The sequence below is a fragment of the Arachis ipaensis genome, chromosome B9 (assembly GCF_059453495.1).
Source record: "Arachis ipaensis isolate K30076 ecotype BB chromosome B9, ASM5945349v1, whole genome shotgun sequence".
Lineage (NCBI taxonomy): Eukaryota > Viridiplantae > Streptophyta > Magnoliopsida > Fabales > Fabaceae > Arachis > Arachis ipaensis.
Genome location: NC_142444.1, coordinates 147,148,007 through 147,161,959, shown reverse-complemented (window position 1 = coordinate 147,161,959; position 13,953 = coordinate 147,148,007). Strand labels below are relative to the sequence as shown.

At 34.8% G+C, this 13,953-nt stretch overlaps 1 protein-coding gene and 1 pseudogene across 1 annotated transcript; one reads left to right on the top strand and one right to left on the bottom strand.

Moving 5' to 3' along the window:
- The first annotated feature begins 1,560 nt into the window (after positions 1–1,560).
- On the top strand, positions 1,561–3,209 carry LOC107618764 (uncharacterized). Its single transcript, XM_021110584.2, has 6 exons — positions 1,561–1,621; positions 1,742–1,902; positions 1,983–2,074; positions 2,173–2,250; positions 2,464–2,725; positions 3,108–3,209. The coding sequence occupies exons 1-6, from the start codon at positions 1,561–1,563 to the stop codon at positions 3,207–3,209; spliced, it is 756 nt and encodes a 251-aa protein (XP_020966243.1).
- Positions 3,210–9,303: 6,094 nt separating this feature from the next.
- On the bottom strand, positions 9,304–13,693 carry LOC110266953 (uncharacterized; annotated as a pseudogene).
- Positions 13,694–13,953: the final 260 nt, after the last annotated feature.

Below are 13,953 nucleotides of genomic sequence, written 5' to 3'. Positions count from 1 at the left end.
GCTGATTTCAATTGAGATCTGAATCTTTCAATCCTTATAGTTCATATTCAATTTTTTGCACTTGTTTCTCTCTATTTTTTTTTCTTTCTTAGAATTTGTTTTTGTGCTTAACCTAATGTGATTGTTGCAACTGTGGCTTACAAGCCTAAATGTTCTAATCTCAAGCTAGATTGTTCCATCATAATTATTCTCCTTATTTGACATTTGGTTATTTTTTAGGAAAAACCTGATCTCGTTCCATCCTTGCTAACACGGTCTTGAGTTTAATTGAGGAAGCAAAAAAAAGAGATAGATTCATATTCCAAAGCTGGTTTAATTGAGAAAGCAAAAAAAGAGATAGATTCATATGCAGATCTAATCAGTATGCATGTTATACTTTCTTTTACCATACATGTTACACTTATACCTATTGGTCATTCCTATAAATTCATTTGTAATTAAGTTGAATAGAACTTGCCTAGATATATTCCTAAATGATGTGAATTCATTGAGTTTCTGTTATATATTAAAATAAGGAAATTCTAATAATAAAAGAGACTAATGATTATGAATAACAAAGAATTTATTTTATGCCATAAAAAGTGCAAATGTGTTTTGGATTATTCTTGCTTTATTTAAAGAGTATGAGTTGAATTTGTGTTATCAAACTCAATTGAGGGATTAGTGAGATTTGAACTTGAGGCATTTCTCTTAGTGGGATTTTGTTGGGGCAGAACCACTTTCTTTGAAAAACACTTCCCTCTTTCATTGTAGGTAATGTTCATTGGGATCAGGGATCAGTGTCCCAACTATTTTGATTGTTTACCTTATCATTTTAGTATCTTACAAATTTTTTCTTATCCTTAAATGGCATTTCATGATAATGCACAACAGGTTAAATGGCATTCCATAGTGCAGTTGATGCGCACACTGCTGCTCATTTATTCAATGTAAGAAAGATTTCACTTTGGATTCTCAATCACAACAAAATTATAGGCCTAATATATTTGAAATAAACTAATGTTTTTTACATTTATGAAATTACAGGAATGTGTCATGACAGTTCTTAGGAAAAAAACAATCATTCTAGTGACTCATCAAGTGGAGCTTCTCTCAGAAGTTGATAAAATCCTAGTAAAGTATCTCAATTTTTTTTGAGATTTCAAGTGTGAGTCATTTAATCTCACATTGGTTAAGTTTGACTTAAGTGAATGATATAAATTTGAAACAAAGCATAGGTTATTCATTTTAATGTTTTGGGTCAAGATGTAGCATTTTTGTTAAACTCTTTAGCTTTCTCTTGACCACTTGATACAATTTTAGTGTTATATTCCATTACATATTAGAGACTAATTCATGTCAAATGTCACAAAATATGTTCTAGGTGATGGAGGGAGGGAAAATTACCCAGTCAGGTAGTTATGATGATATCCTAACTGCCGGGACAGCATTCGAACAACTTATGGGGTGACCACTTGTTAAGCAAGCACTTCTGATTCCGAGGCTCTACCAGGAAGTGGTGGTTCAAATGCTAACAACCAATGGCGTGATTTCTTCAAGCTTCTCAAGAAAGGCTCAAGGATGCCATTTCAACCATTTCACCCTCTTAAGAAGAATGTTCCTAAGTTAACTAGAAGGAAGAGTAAGAGGGTTAGAGATGATCTCATTCCTTATAGTAACTATTATGGTGTCTTGGAATTTCTAATATCATGTTCATATTCTGTATCAATACTTGAGCTTCATAGTTGACTAAATAAATTAGGAAAACCTTTCACAGTCAACTGGGGCATACAAAGTTGCATCAAGACTGGCAAGTGCAATACCACCTCCTTCACATGTTCTAAGCCGTGGTATTGGCTGGCAGGGAATTGGAATACTGCTAAATGGACTTTTAGGAGCCGCAACTGGTTCATCAGTTTCTGTGTAAGTGCAATTCTTCATGTTCCTAGTTTCCAGTTTCACTATTATAGGACACAAATTTGATTCTCCTAGGATCATGACAGAGAGAATGTGGGACTCCTTGGAAGCACTCGCGTTGGAAGTTGAAGGGTCATTCAAATTTCAGCGGGCTTTATGATATTCTTCTCAATGTTAGGTGAGTAGTAAACTGTGGGGCAACATTGGTCTTAACTAAATTTATTTTGACAGTTTATTTCATGATTTTTTCTTACAAAGCACAATATACCTCTTCAGGAAAATTTGGAGCTTTCTTTGCATCAATACCCTTACCTATTTTTGCAGCTGCACACTGCATTCTATTTGGTCTTGTAGGTGAGTATAAGCTACAACCGTTTAATTCATTTCACCTTCGATTTCATTGGAGCCTATCTATGCTTCAATTATCTATCTTTTGATGACAATTGCTCTTTGCATGTTTCAGTTTCTGTGGGATTATCATTTCTGCAGTTCACTAACATGAACTCATTGAGGAACATCCAAACATTGTAGTAATTATTATAAGAGAAGTAATTCTTTGTTGTTAAGTGCTTTTTCAGGTGTTACTTGCATCAAATGTGGGAACCCGATGGACAAAGAACTGAAGATAATGGTGAATGATTCCAGTAGTGAAGTTACTCATCGTCATGAGGATGGAGCATTTGTTAAAGGAGAAGCCATGTACTTGATTTTTGATGATTTGAAAGTGCTTCAAAGCTCTCCTAGAATCTTTGTGAAGGAACTTGTCCAGCTTGGCTACAAAGATTTCAACAATTTGACAGAAATTTATCAAAATGTTGGTCTGAAGGAGGTAATTTTGCTTTTTTTTTATGAGTAAAATCATAAGTATATTTTGCATCCGTTAAATTTTCATCATCTCATTTTTATTATCGATCTATATGTGATAGTCATTTAGATTTTAGATTAAGACTAGAGGTTTTTTGCTTGCTAGTTGACAGTATGATTAGTAACTAACAGCTTAATTTAAGAAAATTGCTGCATGTATTTATTTGTTTATTTTCAAAATCTAACTTGAAAGTTTTTTACTATAACTGTTTTGAGTTCAAAATGTCTTAAGATTGAGGGTTCATTTTTCTGATGCGTGATGTAAGGATGTCTTGTTCATTCTAGCTATGATGATTAACAGTTCAAGCTTTAGCATGTGTTTTTATTCTTTTCATTGTTTGCTACAGTTGCAGGAGTCAAGCAAGTACCAGTACCATGAGCAACTTTGGGATTCTCCTTTCAGCCATGCCTTACCCAGCTGTCTTAAGCCAAGACATTGTCACTCCTAGCAGTGCAGAAATCATCATACATATCTCCTCTATTTTTTACTGGTGTGTTGGAGGTGAGCCACTGAAGTGTGTTGTTTCTCTTAAATGGCTAAAAGTTTCTGTTATTTCCTTCTAGTCTAGTAATGCATTTTAGAGTTTTCTTCGTTTCAGGCTGTGGTAGCTGCCTTGTTTATGAATATTTATATTGTTGGATTGAATCAATTGTCAGATATTGAAATAGACAAGGTATAGATCTTGCTAATAGATATAAAAATCTCGCTGACTAATAAATGCTTTTCTTTTGTACTTGGCTTCTGAATTATTCAAGTAGAATTGCTATGTGATTTATCAGTTAACTCGCCAAAGTAGAAATTTTCAGGTTTTATTTCTGCCCACTATATGAGTTCTTATTGCTTTTTTGTTTGATGTGCATCAGATGAACTTGGTTGACTAGTTTAAGGGAATGGTAATAAGTCGTCGCAGCGATGAGCTAGTCAAGCAGATAAATACATTTTTCTAGGATTAGTATAAGGACTAAGTTTTTTATGTACATAGTATCACTTTTTCTTTTCTTTTTTATATGGAATGTTTATAGAGTTTAAGTGCTATAAGTATTTTTTCTTTTTCCATTTTATTTGCATCACGAAGAAAATTTGTACAATGATTATTGATTAATAAAAGAGGCTATAAAAATTTTATTTTGTGAATTTAATGAAATATTTCATGTTGTAGTAATTAATTTTAGTATATTTATATTATGTATAATATAAATAAAAAATAAAAAATAGTATAATATAAGTAAAAAAAATGTTACTAAAGATCTTTTGTAATATTTTTTAAGTGTTACAAAAAATATCTATGGTAACATTTTTTGAAGTGTTACAAAAAATATCTATGGTAACATTTTTCTAAGTGTTACATAAAATATCTATTGTAACATTTTTTAAGTGTTATAAAAAATATCTATGGTAACATTTTTCTAAGTGTTACAAAATATATTTATTGTAACATTTCTTTAAGTGTTACTAAGAAAGGTCTATTGTAACATTTTTATTAAATGTTATTAAATCTTTAGAAAAATGTTAATAAAACTCTTTAGTAACATAGGGTATATTTAACATTTGTTAAAATGTTACTAATATACATAGCTAACATTTTAATATGATTTGGTAACATTTTTTAAATGTTAGTAAAAGTCAATTATGTAGTAGTGTTTCTTCTACTCATAAGCACTAACATAAATTTTTTTTGTATTCTTTTAGGAACAAGTAAAGCTGCAAAATTCTTGAGAGCCAATGGAATTTCTCTTTTCAAAGTACCGAAAAAAATAGTAAAGCTACTTGAAAAATCTGACCTGTATTTCTTTAGCCCCGAGCATCCTCCATTGATCGAACCAGCTCAGAAAGCCCTTGACTGGGCTGTGGATGAGTAATTGAAGTCAGGTATTATGGTTTCTGCCTACCAGTTCCTTGCCAAAATTTGTTTAATAAATGAGTTGGACTCATTGTCAGTTTGGATTTTCCATTTCGTGTTGTACTACTTTGCAAGTTACTGTTGCACGAAATTAAAATGAACTGGAAAGAAACTTTGAGTTGTCTTGTGCCCCATCTAAAAATTATTTTAATTTGTGTATGATTGTGGTAATATTATATGTCAGAAACATATAGGATATACCTGATTTATTTTTTTCATCTAATCAATTTTCAGGGTTTATGATCTTTATGTACTTCTTTGAAACTTACTTGGATATACGACAACTTAAGGCACTCAAACTTCCTACTCTTCCAAAGACTTTAGAAGGCGTAATAAGCCAAGATAAATTTTTGAAATCCAGGGCCTACAGTCTTGATAAAAGGTTTGTTATTTTGTTTTTCGATATTCGCAGGTCTTCCTGAAGTTTGCTTCTATAGTTTTATGTGTCTTGTTAATGTTCTTAACATGCAAGTCTTGTAGACCACCTTGTTGTTATTACCAATTTTTGTTTCTATTGTGAGATTTTCACCGACGATAGCCGCGACTGGTTTGTGAGATTTCCAGTTATTGTTGCTGCCCATTGCTCAACAAACAGTGGCTTTTCTTCTAGATCTTATATGATGTGATGACAGTCTGCAAGAGAGACTAGCAGCTGGACGAAAAAGTACTTTAATCAATTAAGCAATTTGATTTGTGTTTTGATCAAAATGGATTTTAAAACTCTGGAATTTTTGTGAGAGAACCAAATCTTGAAGGATTTATTATAGAGAGATGCTGCCCACAGAAAACTATTGTTAGAATCTTTGATAGAAATCAAGGGATTGCTGAGTGAAATCACTTGTTGTGTTTTCTTTGATTTTTGCTTTGTGCTGTGCTACATTAAAAAGTGAAAGAGATCAATGCTATTTTAGATCTCAACGTTGCCTCCATTGACGAAAAGCTTTGTATGAGTGCGCATTTTGCTGCTTAGTGTAGTTGATTGATTTCACTCTTAATTCATACAAAAAGGAATAAGATTGATTCTGGGTTTCTGTATGCTTGTCACTGTTATTAATTTATTTATTATGTCTAATTTGATTTATTTATTTCAAGTTCATAAATCTGGGTGAGTGTATGATTTTGCATAAATAGCCTTTGTTTCCAACCTCATTCAAACCAACATATATTTTTCTAAAATTTGGGTAAGGGAATTTAGCAGCCTTGATTTCAAAGTTAACAATAAATAAATAAGTAAAATAATGGATCTACATTTATTTATTTCAGATACTGCACTTGTTTAATTGATCTGTAATTATTTATTTATTTGGTGATACAAATTTTACTGTGTTTGTCTTTTTTCCATACTTTGATTAAGGTTGGTGGCATAGTTGGTGCTCTTAGTGATTCTGTCACTGTCTTCCGTGAGAAGAACAAGATCACTATCACCTCTGATAGTAATTTCTCCAAGCGGTAATTACCCTTTTATTTATTTATTCTTTTTTTATATTGTCAGCTCTACATTCTTAATATGTTGTGAAATGATTGTGCTATTAGATCTTGTCAAAAATGAAAATTCAAGTTTGACTCACTCAAAATGTACACAATGCATTGATAAACAAGTTTTTGAATATGATCAAATTATAGAACAAGTTTTTGACAACTTTGAAGGATAAACTTGGAAATATGGAGAACAAGTAGCAGAAACAAGAGAAAGAGATTTATGGATTGCGGAATATCGTCAAGTTAATTGTGGTTTATTGGCTAAGATAGAGTAATGTTGGGAATGGTTACATATATGGTTAGTTGACTAATGACTTTTATTAAAAGATACTTATGTAGGATATGTTTTTTGTAGACTATTAGTAGTAAATTCTAAGTGGTAGTATGGTTATTTTGATATGGCTATGCTTATTTTAGTGTGAGATGTATGAATATTCACAATTAACTTCATTCTAGTATTTTTAGATTATTATTATAAATATATTTTGGTTAGAGATCATTTTTATTATTTAAAGAAAATATTTAGTATAATTATGTATTTATTTTTATTTTATAATATTTAATTTATTTAATAAAAAATGCAGAATTATTATACATGTAATCATATTACTAAATATTATGTTCTATTAATAATTATTAGATTATTATTATTATTATTATATATAAATATATATATATATATATATATATATATATATATATATACAGAAAAAAATAAGGGACCTAAGGCTACACTTATATACAGTAACTATAGTATACAAAAAAAATGAGGGACCTAAGGCTACACTTATAAAGAGTAGCCATAGTATACAACGTAGCTACGCTTTACAGGTGATGTAGTAGCACTGAAAAGCGTAGCCTATTCTGGTAAAAATGGAAGCTGAAAAGCGTAGCCTTTAGTCTTGTACAGCATCACTTGAAAAGCGCACCCTCTTTCCAGGGAAAGTCTAGGGGGCCAGCAACTTTTAAAAAAATTAGCCAACATTTAACCATCAAAAGAGAATTGAATGATCCCACACCATTGGATTTAATCTCACACCATTAAAAATACTATTGATGGCCAATTGATGGTTACGAAATACAAAAGTTGCTAGTCCCCTAGCACTCCTCCTATTCCCAAATGCCAAAAGCGTAGTCCTTGGTGCAGAAAAGCGTAGCCTTTAAGAATAGGCAACGGCGGAATAGGCATCCCCCACTAAAGCGTCTCCGTAGCTCGAAAAAGCATAGCCTTAGCCTAAGGCATCATTTTTTTTTTACTTTTGGCTACACTTTTTAAATGTACCTAAATGGATGTTTTTCTTGTAGTGTAAAGATGTTAGCAAAATGTTGGTGTTATACGTAATGATGATGATAACGAAAAAGAGAAAGAAAAAGAAGAAGACGCAACATTGGAAAAGGAGGAGGAGGAGGAGGAGGGAAGCAGAAGAAGAACTTGTGTGTGTAAATTTAAAAGAAGAAGAAGAAAAAGAAAGACAAAGAGGAGGAAAAGAAAAAGGAGGCACGTAAAATTTTTTTGCTTATTTAATATGTTTATGAAGTAATTGGATGATCTACTCTAAATTTTAAATCTCATTATGTATTATATATTGGATTTTAGTAGGCTATCACATTAGTATAAATAATAAGATAGATAATAGATAAAAAATATTTATAATCTAAGTCTAAAATATAAAAATTAAGAGGCTAAAAAAATTAAGAGAGGACCAAAATACAAAATTAAAAAATTTCACATGTAAAATTATTAATTTGGAAAGGTCATTAACACTCCGTTCCTTTTCCCAAAAATATAAAAATAAAAAAATTTTATATGTAAAATTATTAATTTGGGAAGGTCATTATGGCGTTAACCACCCCAAAACAACCCCCCCGGGGCGCGACTACGGATAATAATTTTTGCTAAGAAGAAATCTGCATTAACCACCCCAAAACAACCCCCCTGGGGCGCGACTACGGATAATAATTTTTGCTAAGAAGAAATCTGCATACCCATATGATGTGATCGGAATCGGACACCATGCATGCAACAAAAAAGTACCAATCTATCATCACTTATATTAATAATAAATTTTGTTGATTTATATTATAATAATATTTTATATATATATATATATATTTTTTTTTTTTTTCGGTGACTATATTTTATATATTTTGAATATTATAGATTAAACTATTGTTGAATCACGTTATATTATTTTAATAATTAACTTTAATTTATCATTTTTTTAAAATAATAAATACGAATAAATTTATTAACGGACAGTTAAAATTCCTAAAATACACTACAATCACTTACACGGATTTTTTATTTAAATAAATTAAATAAATATATTAATTATTGAAATAAATAATTTTAATTATTATCGAAATTCGTCTCTAAATCTTATCTCGTTTACAGTGTAACCGAGATACTTTTGTACATATCTCGTTTACACTGTAAATGAGATAAAGCTTGTCGACGGCTATAAATATATGTCGTTGACAATAAAATTTTAGACCCCAATTTCAACTTTTCGATCACTTTTTTTCTCTTTTTTACCCATTTCTATCTATATTATCGAGTAATACGATGATGACGTACACAGAAGGTAGTGATCGGGACATCAACCAGCTGAATGAGACTTGGCATTACGCCGGGACAAAGGACTTTGAGGTTAGTTTTGATATGTTAACTTTTATGCAATCCCGTATAAATATATATGTATATATGTAGCCATAGTTAGGATACTTGGTAAGAACTACTATACAGTTTGTATTACTAGGAATATGTCACTGATTGAAATTTGGAACTCTAATTATTTTTTCTGTATTAGGTTGTTACTACATAATTATTAATTTAGTTAATAACTAGCCAAATTTGATAATTAGATTATTAAGTTAGGTCAGACTTTGTTGGTTACATTGTTAATAACTTTATTGAATGTTTTAAATTCATGTAATGGAATGAGAAAATGTATATTAGTTAAGAAAATACATAGTCACAGAGAATGTCGTGTCGGCATAAATCCAGCTTGTACATACGTGTAAGATTCTGTTAGGATTATGCGTAGAATAGTAAAGACAATTTGCTATGTTGATAGACCTATCCAACAACAACAAACAACAACAACAACAACAAAGCCTTGTCCCACTAGGTGGGGTCGGCTACATGAATCAAACGACGCCATTAAGCTATGTCATGTATCATGTCTACAGAGAAACCGTTTACATGTAGATCTCGTTTGACCACCTCATGGATGGTCTTCTTAGGTCTTCCTCTGCCTCTTACCCCTTGTCCATCTTCCATCTCATCCACTCTCCTAACTAGGTGTTCTGTCGGTCTTCTTCCCACATGTCCAAACCACCTGAGATGCGATTCTACCATCTTTTCCACAATGGGTATTACTCCAACTCTCTCTTATATCCCCGTTCCTTATTTTATCCAATCGCGTATAACCAATCATCCATCTCAACATCTTCATCTCTGCCACACTCAGCTTATGTTCGTGCTCCCCTTTGGCCGCCCAACACTCCGTACCATATAGCATAATCGGTCTTATAGCAGTGCGATAGAATTTACTTTTAAGTTTTAAAGGCACTTTTTTGTCGCATATAAAACTAGATGCACTCCGAATTTTGACCAACCTGTTTGGATCCTATAATTTACATCCTGTTCAATCTCTCTATTATCCTGTATGATGCACCCAAGATATTTAAAACTTTTAAATTTTTATAGGATGTTTTCTCCAATCTTCACCTCTATATTAGGATTTTCCCTTCTCAGACTGAACTTGCATTCCATATATTCTGTCTTGCTATGGCTTACGCATAGACCATACACTTCTAGAGCTTCTCTCCATAAGTCCAACTTCTTATTTAGGTCTTCTCTTGACTCTCCCATAAGGACGATATTATTGGCAAAAAGCATACACCATGGCACAGGCTCTTGGATGTGCTCTGTGAGTACTTCCAAGACTAATGTGAAAAGGTATGGACTTAAGGATGATCTCTGGTGTAATCCTATACCAATAGGAAATTCCGTTGTCACACCACCTTAAGTCTTCACACTAATTGTGTCCCCATCGTACATGTCTTTAATTGCACGTATATATGCGATCCTTACTCTCCTCTTTTCTAAAACCTTCCATAAGACCTCCCTTGGCACCCTATCATACGCTTTTTCCAAATCAATAAACACCATATGTAGGTCTCTTTTATTACTATGATACCTCTCCATCATCCTTCTTAACAGGTATATCGCTTCGGTAGTGGATCTGCCTGGCATAAATCCAAATTGGTTCTCTGTTACTTGTGTCTCTTTTCTCAACCTCCGTTCTATCACCCTTTTCCATAACTTCATAGTATGGCTCATGAGCTTGATCCCTCTATAGTTACCGCAACTTTGTATATCCCCCTTATTCTTGTAGATAGGTACCAATGTGCTCTTTCTCCACTCATCAGGCATCTTCTTTGACCTTAAAATCTCATTAAAAAGCTTGGTTAACCAGTTGATGCCTTTTTCTCCAAGGCCATTCCAAACCTCAATCGGGATATTATCAAGTCCTACTACCCTGCCATTTTTCATCTGCTTTAGAGCCTCTTTTACCTCGAAGTCTCAAATCTTTCGATAGTAGTCAAAGTTTTGATCTTCTTCCCTTGTGCATAACCGACCAAGGCTCGGAAGAGTCTTATGTCCTTCATTAAATAACTTGTAGAAGTATCTCTTCCACCTTTCATTAATCTTCTCCTCTTGAGCCAGCACCTCTCCATCCTTATCCTTTATGCACTTAACCTGGTCCAAATCTCTCGTTCTTCTTTCACGGCTCTTTACGATTCTATATATACCTTTTTCTCTTTCTTTCGTGCCCAAAGACTGGTAGAGACCCTCATATGCTCTTATTCTTGCTTCACTTACAGCCACTTTTGTCTCTTTTTTAGCCGCCTTATATTTTTCCCAATTATCTGCATTGCGGCATAAAGACCACTCTTTAAAGCACTCCCTTTTTATCTTTATCTTTTCTTGTACACTCGCATTCCACCACCAAGACTCCTTGTCTCTTAGTTCTATTCCTTTAGATTCACCAAAACTTTCTTTTGCTGTTCTTCTAATAACTTCTGCCATCTCCCTCCACATCTCTTCCGCGCTTCTATTTGCATCCCATTTTGCCTCTTCTCCTACCCGTCTTAGGAAACTTCTTTGTTCCTCACCTTTCATCCGCCACCATCTCGTCCTTGGGTTCTTCGTATGATGTCTTTTCCTCAACTTTTGCTCAATGCACAAATCCATGACGAGCATCCTATGTTGTGTTGTCAAATTCTCTCCCGGGATAGTTTTACAATTAATACAAAATTTTCGGTCGACTCTCCTCAATAAGAAGAAGTCGATTTGAGAACTTTTCATGCCACTCTTATAGGTTATAAGATGTTCGTCTCTCTTTTTAAAACATGTATTTGCGATGAGAAGGTCAAAGGTTGAGGAAAAGTCCAAAATAGTTTTACCATCGGCATTGATCACCCCGAAACCATGGCCTCCCTGAATACCTTCATACCCAGTCACGTCTCTTCCAACATGGCCATTTAAATCTCCTCCTAAGACAATCTTATCTCCCGAAGGTATGTCTTGGACCAAACTCTCTAGATCCTCCCAAAACCTTATCTTGTGTTATTCGTCCGAACCCACTTGTGGTGCATAGGTGCTAATCACATGAAAGCACCTCCCTCCACCACAAGTTTGATAGAGATGATCCAATCTTCCACCCCCTTGACATCCACTACGTCCTTCTTCCACTGCTTAACCACAATAATACCAACTCCATTCCTATTCTTCACCTTTCCTGTATACCAAAGTTTGACACCGAATGTATCAAACTTCCTAGCCTTCGCACCAACGCATTTTGTTTCTTGTAGGCACGTAATGTTAATCTTTCTCCTTGTCATGGTGTCCACCACCTCCATGGATTTTTCTGTTAGAGTGTCTATGTTCTATGTCCTAAATCTCAACCTTCTGTCACTCCGACCTTTACTTTTTACTTTGTGAACTAGCTTATTTACCCTTGTCCATTCACGAAAACGCGGGAACTCTTACTCATTTAACACTACATCCGGGCATTGATGCAGCGGCTCTTGCTCATTTGACACCGTACTTGAGCCATACAGCGCGTTGCTTCTGGGCAACGACCTAGCTTTAGAACAATAATGTCTTTGATTCATGTCATGGGATTCGACTATGTTTTTATGTTGGTTGTCGAAGACCTAACACAACCCTCCTCCTTTATCCGGGCTTGGGACCGGCTATGTACCACAAGTGTAATATAGGCGGAGTTGTTAGTGGACCTATCCAATTATTTATTTTTTAATAATTGTAAATATATATTTTTTTGTCAGAGGCCTCTCTTTCTCCTCAACCGGCAAGTGAGCTTCCTCCACCCGATGCCATCGTCCTGTATCTGAGGGAGGCTGGATTCAGCGACATGGTGTCTCTCAGAGATTTCAACAACTCTCTGATTACGGCATTCGTGGAGTGATGGCCTTTGGAGACCCACACGTTCCATCTCCCGTGGGGTGAGGCCATCATCTCCCTGATTACGGCCTGTAGCTCACAAATAGTTTCCGAAAAACAACTCTGTAGCGCCTGAAGCAGTTTTGACACCTTGTTGTATGACTCCTCCCAATTCCCGTAGATATGAGCAATTACCTTTTGCTTCGCCATCCACACCTTTTGGTAGGAGGGTTTGAAGTGATAACTCTGTTGGACTGCACCTTACAGGACAAGGATACTGACGGATGAGTAGAACTGTATCAACCGCAAGATGACCTTGCAGATAAAACTGCTATCCAACTGTCGATAGTCTTGGAACATGGTGGGTGCTAAACAAGTGTGCGCTCCACCAACCATACGGACCTCCCTAACGAAATAAAACAACCATGGTTGGAAACTAATTAATATATAGTAACCATAAATGAGTAAGTATGCCTCAATTAAACTTGAACTCACCAGTATCCGAGGTACTGTTGAAGGACAACACGGAGACTCCATGGACACTCATTTGCAGCTTGACGGCAATGCACATAGTACTTTAATCGGTCCGATTTGATCACCTGGTACTCAGCACCACTGCGAATACTATAGTTCTTCACACTCTGTATCAATGCATCTCGGCATTTGAATCTGTGACCAACCTGAAAATCTACACCACTGTATAGGTTGTAATCCTCTTCTCCCGTGTTGGAAAACGAAGTTCTCTCATGCATGGTGTCCATATCCAATGTATGATAGTGACTTGGCGCATCTGATAGCATCGGAATTGGGTGGGGGGCGGAGGCAAAACATGGCACACCGCTATCTCGGTGGGCTTCTCTAGTACAAATTCCTCCTCGTAGCCCCCTTCAGGAAAATCACTATCAACAACGTATTCTTCGTCGGAGTCTTCCTCACCCACCTCCATGTCTTCCACTAGAATGCCAACATGAATGGGTGGTGCAAGAGGTCGGTCTTCTTGCACATAGGTCGAGTGTATAGAACCACCACCACCAACATCTCCAACCTTGGCAGACAGCTCCATCACTTGTTCTGCCATTATTCTTCCTTGAATGTCAAACATGAGTCGCATATGCTCGTCTTCTAGAAGTCGAAATAGTCGAAATCGAAAAACTCCATTACCCAACAGTGCTAGCAACCTATACCCCACCCTTCTGACCTCCCTCGTTCCTATGCCACCAAGGTTGTTCAATATCAAACTCTTCAACTCGGATAACGAACTTACACGCCGAGTGCACAAGAATATCGAATTCTCACACTCAAATATCACCTACTGTCGCCATTTCTCATACGATAATT

What these genes read in the sequence shown, in the direction of transcription:
- LOC107618764 (XM_021110584.2), top strand. Translation starts at nt 1,561, where the DNA reads ATGCCATTTCAACCATTTCACCCTCTTAAGAAGAATGTTCCTAAGTTA. An exon ending in ACTGGTTCATCAGTTTCTGT is followed by an intron (nt 1,903 to 1,982) that starts GTAAGTGCAATT and finishes GGATCATGACAG; the next exon opens with AGAGAATGTGGGACTCCTTG. An exon ending in GATATTCTTCTCAATGTTAG is followed by an intron (nt 2,075 to 2,172) that starts GTGAGTAGTAAA and finishes ATACCTCTTCAG; the next exon opens with GAAAATTTGGAGCTTTCTTT.